Source organism: Lithobates pipiens, unplaced genomic scaffold (assembly GCF_037356315.1).
Source record: "Lithobates pipiens isolate NorthernLeopardFrog02 unplaced genomic scaffold, aLitPip1_a1.2 Scaffold_23, whole genome shotgun sequence".
NCBI classification, from domain to species: domain Eukaryota; kingdom Metazoa; phylum Chordata; class Amphibia; order Anura; family Ranidae; genus Lithobates; species Lithobates pipiens.
Genome location: NW_027507785.1, coordinates 329,097,801 through 329,110,246, shown reverse-complemented (window position 1 = coordinate 329,110,246; position 12,446 = coordinate 329,097,801). Strand labels below are relative to the sequence as shown.

General features: G+C 46.8%; 1 protein-coding gene across 13 annotated transcripts in view; it reads right to left on the bottom strand.

Moving 5' to 3' along the window:
• Positions 1-12,446, bottom strand: part of PTPRF (protein tyrosine phosphatase receptor type F) — a 1,477,204-nt gene that overhangs the window by 31,713 nt on the left and 1,433,045 nt on the right. For all 13 annotated transcript variants that reach the window (XM_077450677.1, XM_077450676.1, XM_077450680.1 and 10 more), the window contains 3 exons: positions 11,118-11,208; positions 6,103-6,309; positions 2,735-2,889 (listed from right to left, as the gene is read on the bottom strand). In XM_077450677.1, the coding sequence (XP_077306803.1) occupies positions 2,735-2,889; positions 6,103-6,309; positions 11,118-11,208 (453 nt within the window). The remainder of the gene's footprint in view (positions 1-2,734; positions 2,890-6,102; positions 6,310-11,117; positions 11,209-12,446) is intronic.

Below are 12,446 nucleotides of genomic sequence, written 5' to 3'. Positions count from 1 at the left end.
CATCTCGCAGAGACAATAAATGGGATTCTAAATCCAAACTTTTACTTATAGGAGGCGGCTCAGACATATTGACAGAATTAGTAGTTACCCTGGCATGAGCTGTCATAAGCACAACTCCCACTGAGGGCTCATCGCTTCAAAGAGATGTCTATACTTCCAGTTACACAGATAATACCACATACATTCTCATACATCCAAACCCACAGACTCTAGATCCGTGGTCTCCACACTGCAACCGGGGAGCCGGAAGTGGCCCTTTGTTTGCCTTTATCCGGCCCATGGGGCGCCATTCCTCCCACTGATACGAGACACTATTCTACCCACTGACGCCAACAATGGGGCACTATACCTCCCACTGGCACCAATGATAAGGCGCTATTCCTCCCAATGATACCACTGATGGTGCACCATTCCTTCCAATGACGGGGCACTATTCCTCCCTATTATACCAATGATTGGACACTATTCCCCCCAATGAGACCACCGATGGGGGGCACCATTCCTCCCAGTGACAGGGCACTATTCTTCTCAATGACACCAATGATGGAGCACTATTACTCCCAAGGATACCACTGATGGGGGCACCATTCCTTCCAATGATGGGGCACTATTCCTCCCTATAATACCAATGATGGAGTACTATTCCTCCCAATGGCACCAATGATAGGACACTATTCCCCCCCCCCCCAATGACACCACCGATGGAGGCACCATTCCTCCCAGTGACAGGGCACTATTCCTCTCAATGACACCAATGATAGAATACTATTCCTCCCAATGACACCACTGATGGGGGCACCATTCCTCCCAGGGATAGGGCCCTATTCCTCTTAATGACACCAATGATGGAGCACTCTTCCTCCCAATGATACCACTGATGGGGGCACCATTCCTTCCAATGGTGGGGCACTATTCCTCTCACTGATACAAGACACTATTCTACCTACTGACACCAACGATGGGGCACCATTTCTCCCATTGACATCAATAATGGGGCACTATTCCTCCCAATGACACCAATGATGCGGCTTTATTCTGCACGTTCCCATACATCTGTATAGGGCAGCCCATTCATTTCAATAGGCTGCCCTACCTGTGAGAAACATGATGAAAGAAATCCCTGACTCTTTTTAAAAATTGTGCCACACCGAACCACATGGTTTGGTGTGTACAAAAAAAAAAGCTCACGTTTCCCGATGCATCTGCTAGTGAGAGCAGAGCGTTTCTCTGCGCGTGGTGAAAGCATGGGATTTTGCGCACGTTCCCGACACACACAGATGTGAACCAAGCCTAACACACAGACACACAGTTCAGTTAATAAGCAATGAAAGAAATCTGACGCCGGGGCTTAGCCCTGTGCTACCAATGGGAAATTGCTTTATAATTTTCAATCTGGACCTCCATGTATAATTTTAATTTGCCCTTTTATGTAGGAAGAAGAAATTGTTGGGGGGGGGGGGGTTAACTCTCCAGTATCCAATGAAATATCAGTTTTGGGTGCACTGAGCACTTTACTCCCGCTTTTATAGAGAATAGGATGAGAACACATTTCTCCTACCTCTCCTGCTTACTGTATCCATGACAAGCACAAGAAAAAGAAGAGAAGAGAACGATCAGAACATGACAGATTATGTATACATCATTGTGTGTGCAAACTTGACAGAGAACTGTCTGTGCCTCCCACAGCAACCAATCCGAGTTTCCCTTTTACTCTCTAACCTGCACTTGGGTGTGTGTGGTGCTCTCACTATGGCTTATATAGTTAGACACCCATATACACACTTTTAGATTTTTTGCAGATTTTTGTCTTCAGATTTACCAAAACCATATAATATATGGAGGTCAAACCTTAAGAGTTTCAATTTGTATGCAGTTAGGCAGGCTCTCACACTACATGGTTTTGGCCAATCTGAAGACAAAAATCTGCAGAAAATCGAATAGTGTGTATGGGGTCTAACTATATACTTTGCTCAGAAACCCCACTCAGCTGCGGGTCTTTGCCCTATCAGTAAGGCTTCTCACACGTATCAAAGACCAACACCTTGAGGTAAGTCATCAAGTAGTTGTAAACCCTCACATATACCCAGTGAAGTGACTGGCCTCAGATGACACCCAGAGATTAAAACCAATCCTACTACATAAGTTAAACATGTTTATCTGCAGCCTTCTACAGCTTCCTAAAGCACACATTTTACACAGCATTTCTGAGCTCCAGAAGGCAAGGGGCAGGGATTTGAAGTTACACACCGCACAGCATAGAGCTGGGTGTAATCTGAGACTTGAGTGGAGGTAATGGACAACCCACCCTCCCTACACAGACTTATTGGGAAACATGCAGAGTTGAGGCTCTCAATCATTTGCTCTCTGCTACAGGGGGTGGGTGGCCATCTTTTAGTATTCTGTGGTGTTGGCATAGAGCAGGGATATGCAATTAGTGGGCCTCTGCCTCTGGGTGTCATGCCTGTGGCTGTCAGAGTCTTGCTATGCCTCATGGGACTTGTAGTTCTGCAACAGCTGGAGGTCCGCTAATTGCATATTGTTGGCATAGACGGAAGCATGTCAGCTTTATCAATGAGATAGCATTTTTCAGCAATATGGGATACTAACCATACCAGATCTAGCACCTTGTATGTATGTACCTTGATGTGATCGGTACGACGCATGCAATTGCCCGTGTGTGGTGCAATCCATAGGCCACATGTTCAATATGAATGTGTATAGTGACCAGGCTTACCTCTTGAAGAGAAGGATGGCAATGACGATGATGATAATGAGGATGACTGCCAGGACCGGGCCCATCACCCACAACATCTCGGGCTCCTCCTGTTGTCTAGATGAGGAGACCTCCACCACAATGTTATCAGAGTATGGACTGGCTGCGTACTTCTTCTGTAGAGCAGAATAAAGCATAGAGGACGGGTCAGGGGGACAATGACGAGATGGTTTTGTGGTGCCAACTTCAAATACAATTAAATGTGTTTTATAAGGAAGCAAAAGTGTTATATTGTTTTTTTTATGCACTAAAAACTGATACTATTTAGCATATTTATTTGTGTGATGGTGTTTGAATTTTTCAGAAGGAAGAACTTTTGGAAATGAGTTAAGTGGATGGTTGGAGCCAAATGAGATCTACTGGATGAAGTGCACACGTCCATCTTCAGGTTTTAGGGGGACTCGGATCTCAGTCTGAGGATTTGGAAGGGAGGAGGAATGATCCTTTAACCTTTTGTGCCCAGAGGTCATTAATACTTGGATGCTCAGATCAAAGTGTCTGTATAGTAGGGGTGCACCGAATGGGTTTTTTGGTCCCGAAAACCGATACCGAAAATGAAAAATACACTAGGCCAAAAACCGAAACTGATACCGAAAATGACTGTTTTTAAAAAATATTTTCATACAGCAGATGTTCAGAGACTGGGGACATATTACAGGAGATGGTCAGAGACTGCGGGCATGGTACAGGAGATGGTCAGAGACTGCGGGCATGGTACAGGAGATGGTCAGAGACTGCGGGCATGGTACAGGAGATGGTCAGGGACTGCGGGCATGGTACAGGAGATGGTCAGAGACTGCGGGCATGGTACAGGAGATGGTCAGGGACTGCGGGCATGGTACAGGAGATGGTCAGAGACTGCAGGCATGGTACAGGAGATGGTCAGAGACTGCAGGCATGTTACAGGAGATGGTCAGAGACTGCAGGCATGGTACAGGAGATGGTCAGAGACTGCAGGCATAGTACAGGAGATGGTCAGAGACTGCGGGCATGGTACAGGAGATCAAAGCAGCCTCACCAGTTCCCCTCTGATGCAGTCTGCCTGATAAAAATACATGCACAGTGTTTTCCGTGTATTCCAATGGCTTTAGTTCACACCATGCAGTCAGTTTCCGGTGCGGAAACTGACTGCATGGTGTTAACTAGAGCTATTGGAATACATGGAAAACACTGTGCATTCATTTTGTGCAAAAAAAAGCACACGGAACTGCATCTGGTGTGAACTGGCCCCAAGCAAGCTACCTGGTTCCATTCCAACAGACTTCTATTGGGAATGCTCATATCGTTACCTCTACTAGCAATAACTTAACCCTTCCCCATTCTATCACATGGCAATAAAAACCTAGCTGGGTCAAAATCAAGATTATTATTTTTTATATGGCCAATAAGAGTACAGCCTTTGTCCTGTGACCTGGTTTATATAGCATGGCTACATTCACACAAGTGGCCAGAGGTAGATAGTTTTAGACTTGTACTTTATTTTTATTTTTTTGGGGCCAGTTTGATATATGCAGTAAGCAGCATGTTGCATCAAGTACCAATGTGGTCTCTGTAATCAATTTGATTAGTTCTATTACTTTGTCCTGAAAAGGGATGATTAAGGCACACTGCCACCAAATATGTATTAAGGATCCAATGTAACACATGCATCTCCACTTACCGTTGCCCGGATCAGAGCGGTGATCTCCGTGTGTCACGGAGCTGTGCATTGAATTGCCTGGGTGGCTGCAGTAACAATGTCCCGCCTCCTGTAATCACGTCATGCTGATTCAATCGGGACATTGTTACTGCAGCCGCCCAGGCAATTCAATGCACAGCTCCGTGACACACGGAGATCACCGCACTGTCGGGCGGGAGGAAAGGGGACGAGCCAGGAAAACACAGTGCAATGGATGGCACCAAGGGGCGGAGCCCCGCACAGACCCGCCCCCATTTTCGGCCCCATTATCGGCAAGATTTTCTTTTCGGCAATTTGCCGAAAACACCATTTTCGGCCGATATGTTTCGGCGGCCGAAATTTCGGTGCATCCCTACTGTATAGATCAATTAACATGACTGGATTAAAGAGGAAGTAAACTGCTCTGGTTTGTTTGTACCTACAGGTAAGCTTATAATAAGGCTCACCTGTAGGTACTGTAAATATCTCCTAAACTTGCACCGTTTATTTACTGTATACCTCGCCGATCACATCATCGGTGCATGTGCGCTGAAGGAACGGCCACGCGTGACGTTTCTTCCAGGCCCTGCGCCGTGACGTCATCGCGGCTCTGGCCAATCACATGGCCGGAGCCCGTGAACCCGGAAGACACACTTGGGAAGATGTCAGCCATCATAGCGGTGTACAAGCGCCGCTGAGAGAGCTTCGTTCTAAGGTGAGCATTTCATAATGAGCTAGTATGCTAGCTCATTATGCCTTTGTCCTACAGGTTTTTTTTTGTTTTGTTTGTTTTTTTGGAGTTTACAACCTCTTTAAGGCCAGCCATAGACGGGGGAAAATTTCTTTCCTGCAACCATGGTTTTAGGGGAATTCCTCCCGCCTAGCCATTGTGTTCTCCCAGCAGGGAGGCGGGGGAAGCCATCCCTGCAGGGAGAACACAGTGATTATTGCATGTAAAATCCGGCATGCTGGTTGTACCCAAGTTGATCAATCAACTTGGGAACAATCAGCCTCAATCAGAGGGAAAGTTTGGAATAGTATTCACTGCCAATGTGCAAAGGTGGAGGAACAAATAACCTCTAACGCTGGGTGTCCTACATGTGTGGATACGGCTGCAACATGTAAAACTATTAGTTTAGTGTTTTATATTTTAGAATGTTGTGCCTCAAGATTGTGCTGAATTTTAAAGGGAGCCTTGACTAAAGAAAAGTTGAAAAACACTGGTCTGAGGAACCAAAACAGGGAAAACTGTGGATCTATTTTAGGTGGCGTTCCTTTTAAAGAGAAACCGTTTGAACCGGAAGGTTCCACCTAGATCTGGAGGTGGTCATTGTCTAACCCCTAGGTAGTTCTAGATAGTTCTAGGCAAGTCAGTCCCTTCGGGACTAGGACAGTAGCTGCTTCTGAAAATATAACTATTTGATCTTGTGCTCACATCGGTGGAGGAACAGTCCTTGCAGACTGCAGCAATGTGTCCAAAGCAAGCTTTGGAAGAAATAAGCTAAGCAAGGTATGCTTGGATTTCCTCGAAACTGAGAAGTAGCTTCCTGCCTCCGATCCCTCAAAGTCTTTTGCTCATAAACTCATGAGTTATTCATATGCATCTATAAATATGTTCTGATGTAGTCATGCGTCGAGGTTATACGGTGTGCATGCATGGTGTCAGACTCACAGTGTCCCCGTCTTCTAGAGCTGCCAGCACAAAGCAGGTGTAGCTCAAGTCGGCGTTCAGTGGCTTGTTGATGAATCCATTGTATTCTTTGTTGTCACCGAGAGTGAAGACTTCTGGGAGAGGGTTGAGACAAGCCGCTATGTACGGCTTATTCTTCGCAGCGTGACGTCTCTGCCGGCGGGAGCCCCGATTAATGGCTTCCAGAATCTGGGAGAGAAAAAAAAAAGGATCACCATTGCAGAAATGTTGTTTTATAAACTGTTAGGTATTATTTATTTATTACATGCATTTATAGGTTTGACTTCAAATAGCCTGCTCACACACTATGGGGGGGTCTAAAAATTGCTCAAGCATTTGCACAGCAATCCCCAATCGTCGCTGTATTGAGTCTAAGCTGCTTATTTCCTGTGATCATTAGGGCCATCTTGTGGCCATAATGTGGTATTTTTCTGATTGGGGGTATTTCAGGAAAATGGCCACTAGATGGCGCTGACGATTTTATAAAATACACATATTAGGCGTAATATGGGGATTATTTTCGTAGGATGTGCAATGCTTGAGACACTTGCACAGTCATTTATTTTACTGTTCAGAGATCTCTTGCATAAAAAAAAACTGAGTTCCCGGCAGCTGCTCCTGCAAGATTCGTACAGACCTGGTAATACCATCACAGTGTATGCCTGGACATGTGTCGTCTTATCATTTGTCATGGGTAAATAAATCACCCCCCCCCCTCCTTTTAAGGTGTCAGTAAAGGTTGCAGGGATGCTCGCATATGTTATCAGGGAGGATTTCTTACCTTTCATCTTGTGTGCATTAACCGTCACGTGTGAAGAATGGAATTTCAAACATTATTCCTTTCCCCTCTGTGCTTATTGTGCTGACATGCAAGGCCAAAATTGCCTGTGAAAGTAGAGCATGCCCTGCACTCTCCTCAAGGTCACCCTGGCTCCTTTCCTGCCTCTGCTATCATGCTGAGATTACAGTTTATCCCAGAATGTATTATTTATCTAAGGTGCCCATGGAGCAGTGGGATCGGGGTTAATCATCTGCAGTATCTATGAACAGTCTGTAGATACCACCAAGGTTCAATACACAGGTCTGCCCACAGTTTTTTGCACAGATAAGCCAACACTAGAAGCGTCTACAGAGCACCCACCCCACAGGCAACACGTACCTGTCCCCCTCTGAGGACAGCCAACACAGAACCCTGAAAGCAATTGGCCCATACATTCAGCTTCCCACTAGTGGCCATGTCAAACTTCAGAGATGCCAACTTGTCAAATTCCAACTCATGTGATCTCAATGAATTGTTGTGATGAATCCTATATATTACATACTATATGGCCAAATGTTTTTGGACTCCTATAAGGCAGGGCCATCTTAACAGCATCATGGGCCCCTGGGCTAAGTAATGCTCTGGGGCCCCTACAAGCCTGCCCCAATTTTCACACTGCAGTCTCACTGTCATTGCAGCCTCACCGTGCCAACATTGGAGCCTCACTGTTCCCAACATTGGAGCCTCACTGTTCCCAACATTGGAGCCTCGCTGTTCCCAACATTGGAGCCTCGCTGTTCCCAACATTGGAGCCTCCCTGTTCCCAACATTGGAGCCTCGCTGTTCCCAACATTGGAGCCTCGCTGTTCCCAACATTGCAGCCTCACTGTTCCCAACATTGGAGCCTCACTGTTCCCAACATTGCAGCCTCACTGTTCCCAACATTGCAGCCTCACTGTTCCCAACATTGCAGCCTCGCTGTTCCCAACATTGGAGCCTCACTGTTCCCAACATTGGAGCCTCACTGTTCCCAACATTGGAGCCTCACTGTTCCCAACATTGCAGCCTCGCTGTTCCCAACATTGCAGCCTCGCTGTTCCCAACATTGCAGCCTCGCTGTTCCCAACATTGCAGCCTCGCTGTTCCCAACATTGCAGCCTCGCTGTTCCCAACATTGCAGCCTCACTGTTCCCAACATTGCAGCCTCACTGTTCCCAACATTGGAGCCTCACTGTTCCCAACATTTGAGCCTCACTGTTCCCAACATTGGAGCCTCACTGTTCCCAACATTGCAGCCTCGCTGTTCCCAACATTGCAGCCTCGCTGTTCCCAACATTGCAGCCTCGCTGTTCCCAACATTGCAGCCTCACTGTTCCCAACATTGGAGCCTCACTGTGCCCAACATTGCAGCCTCGCCAGGGCGGAGGAAGAGAGAGGCTCAGATCATGACTGGAGGAAGAGGAGAGCCACGAGATCACAGAGCGTGAATAGCACGCTGTTACAGCTCAAATGAAGTTGCCTCCGCTCTGCTCCCCGTCACACACAGCCCCACCTCCTCCTGACCCAGCGCCTGTGCTAGACAGAACACATCCCAGCAGTGGACCTGCATTCTATCACAGGCACGGGGTTAGGAGGAGGCGGGGCTGTGTGTGACGGCGAGCAGAGCGGAGGTAATTTCAATGTGAGCTGTTCCGGCGTGATATACCGCTCGGTGACCCAGTGGCTCTCCTCTTCCTCCATGCTCTCTTCCACGGTGCGATCACTGGGAGAATGGCTCCCGATAAACCATTTGAGGGCTGCAGTATACAATTCCACCCTAGCACTAGTGCCAATCAGGGCCATCTTTAATATTGATTGGGCCCTGGGCAAACATTTGCTTGGGGCCCCCCCCCCCCCCCATACAATTTCGCTCTCCACCTGCTCTGAGACATACAATAAATAGCAGCTAGACTTAAAATCAGTAAACTGTATCAGATCAGGCAGCAATTGCGATTGGTTGCCAGAGGTTATAGTGTATTATTAAAGCTTACTGACTAGTTGCTAGAGGCTCCAGCACACACTACGGCTCACTGAATAGTTGCTAGATGTTACAGCCCATGATTTCTGCCTGTTGATTGGTTGCTAGAGATTACTGTACAGTAATACTGCTCAGTGATTGGTTGCTAGAGGTTACAGCACATCTCCTCACTGCAGGGGGCATGGTATACATATGAATGCCGCCTTTAGTTACATATCTATGCCGCCGGATGCAGCTATTTACATATGAATGCTGCTATTTACATATGAATGCCGGTTATTTACATGTAAACACAGGGTCTGCAGGTGAGTCATCTGTACACAACAATAGGGCAGAGCTGGGCAGCATTAGTAGCAGCACTGTACACTGAGATATCAGGACACAGTACGGGACTAAAACTTCAAGGGACAAGGGAATTTAAACTGAAATAGTTGGCAAGTATGAGGCAGCTGTTTTGGGCCCCACAACAATGACAGGGCCGGGGCAGCTGCCCCTTTTGCCCTGCCTTAAAGACGGCCCTGGTGCCAATAGCTTTGCTCTAGAACCGTGTGCATCTGGGGCCCCTGGGCTCAGCCCGCTTGGTAAGATGGCCCGGCCCTGCTATCAGGACCTGGATCACCTGCTGAGGGGACTGTGCTTTCCAGAAGGGCAGTTTGTAGTTCCAGTGTCCACCAGCAAGTGTCTCCCAGCAGCCAGCACCAGGGGGAGCTGATTACTGGGATCTACTGAATGGTGGGAGACACCTGCTGGTGGACACTGGGAGGGAATTTAGCTACTCTACTGCTGTTACACTTTGCTCCAGTTTTGTTTTGTTGCGAGATACCGCTAGACATGTATCTTGTTCCTGCTCTGATTGTGCTCTTTGCCTTGTACTCATACCCTGTACCCGGCTGCCTTGTTCCTACTTCCTTTTGTTCTCGATCCCAGTTTTGGTTCCTCCTTCCTTTTGTGTTCCCTGCACCAGTGCACCTCCAGATTTACCTTGCTTTTCTGTGTTCCCCATTTGTATATATTTATTTTGATAGTTAGGATTTCAGGTATTCTATTTTGTCATCTAGTTAGGTATTGGTTCACGTATATCTTTGTTTGCTGGTGTTTGGATGGATTATTTATAGTTTGGTCTCAGTTTCCTAGTGTAGCTACACAGATTTGGCCCTTCTCTGCTGCTGATTTCTGACAACCCCTGACCATCACACCTCTATAAGCTCTCGGGCATCCCATTTCCAAAGCAGACCTTGGGCTTTTAATAAGGAGCCCCCCCCCCCCCCCCCCCCCATGGCTATAGCAACCCCCACTCTTCTCTGAAGAATTTCCACAAGGTTTTGGAAAGTGTATGTGGGAATTTAAATAAATACTTGTGAGGTCCGGTACTGATGTTGGATGAGAAGACTTGTGTCCCAACTCATCCCGAAGGTGTTCAGTAGGGTTGAGGTCAGGGCCCTGTGCAGGACACTACAGTTCCTCCACATCAAACAGGTCAAACCATGTCCATATGGAGCTGGCTTTGAACACAGTCATGCTGGAACAGACTGTTACCAAAGGTTGGAAGTGCAAAATTGTCTAAAATTACTTTGTGTGATGAGATCAACGGGACCCTTCACTGGAAACACTACATTTTTTTTTTTTTAGAGGAAGGTCTACATACTTTTGGCCATATATGTCCGCACAATGACTGCGGGTGGCTTTGACTGCAGCTCAGAGAACCTTCCCGTAATCCACAAGCTTATTGGATAAAAAAAACTTCAAATGTCACATCAGGATCCTCATAGCTGCCTCTTGTTTGGTACACCCAGGGCCGGGACAAGGGGTGGGCAGGAGGGAAAGCTGCCATGGGCGCAATGGTTTATTCCATGGATGGGGCGCCCTGACCCCTAACCCTAAAGGATCTATGCCCTGGGTTCTGGATGACCTTGTTCCGGGGCCCTGGGTACACCAATAGTAATGTAAACCCCAAAATATAATGTAAAGAGCCTTAGTACTTTATCAAAGACAGAATTAAATGATCTAATCAGACAGAGAGGAACTGTAGAGGCAGCTGGTAAAGAATGCACAAATTCTAATAAGAGCAAGTCAGAAGCCCTCAAGCTGCATGGAAGAAGGAGACCCTGGTGGGACTAAAGCTTTGCGATTGTCCCATATATACCCATGCATGCGTGTGTACATTCTCCTCACAGTGTCTGTTAGGTTGGGTGTGGAGGAATAACAGTGCTGTCCACTAACCTGCTCTGGTTCCATCTCCTCCGGGCTCTGCCAGCGAGCGCTCACACCACCGCTGGAGGTGTCCAAGGGAAGCACCACGATGTAATACCATCTGGAGATCGAGAGATACAGGAGAGGATAAGACGCCGATCGTTTAGTATGAAGAACAGGTCCCCAAGGTAGCCCCACAGGTGGAAAGATCATGGCATCAGTTCAATAAGACGATTGGGTTTATTTTATTTGAGGTTTAATTTATGGTGTTAAATATTCCAAAAGCATGCAATTGTTTTCTCTTTCCTAGGCAATCATTATTTAGGATACATATAAAGCCAAAACCTTTTTTTGGAATAGGTAGGGAAGAACCCTGTCCCTTTTCCGGCGTTGTGATGTACTGGAGAGATTTCCCTTCACTTCTGTTCCTAGAAACACAACAGGAAAGGAAATCTCTCCATAGAGAGGAAAATCCCTTCAGTGACAACTAAGTTACTGTTCCAGTGACAACTCAGAATTTTGGAGTTTTCAAAGGGCAGCAGATAGGGCACAGGCAGTACTCTCAATCCGAGCCCAGGCCCTACTGGGTCACCGAAGGGGCCCAAGCCTGTTGGCGCTGCCTGTCCTGTGATGTGAGAGCTTTTTTTTTTTTAAGTTTTGTTTATTAACATTTTAACAAGTGATGTGAGAGCTTTAAAGAGGAAGTAAAGGCAAACATTTTTTTTTTTTTAAAACGCACCCTGTAAGGCAAAGGCATAATGAGCTAGTATGCATAGCATGCTAGCTCATTAAGAATAACTTACCTGAGGAAAAAAAAAAAAAAAAAAAAAAAAGAATAACTTGCCTGAGAACGAAGCCCCCGAAGCGGTCCTCCGTCTTCCTCTTTGCCGCTGCCATGTATCCCGGAGTGACTTCCGGGTCTCACGGCTCCGGCGCTGTGATTCACTGGAGCTGCGATGACGTCACTCCCGCGCCTGCCCAGTGCGCCGCAGTGGTGGCTGTCTTCGGGTAAATATCTCCTAAACCAGTGATGGCGAACCTTGGCACTCCAGATGTTTTGAAACTATATTTCCCATGATGCTCAACTACACATCAGAGTGCATGAGCATCATGGGAAATGTAGTTCCAAAACATCTGGGGTGCCAAGGTTCACCATCACTGTCCTAAACCGTATAGGTTTAGGAGATATTTCTTGGACCTACAGGTAAGCCTTAATCTAGGCTTACCTGTAGGTCAAAGTTGGTTGTAAGGGTTTACAAAGTGGTTTCAAAGCCAAATTTATTTTTATTAAATAATAAAAAATCTTATACTTACCTGCTATTGCAGAGAGCAGCCCTGAACCTCCTCTTCTGAGGTCCC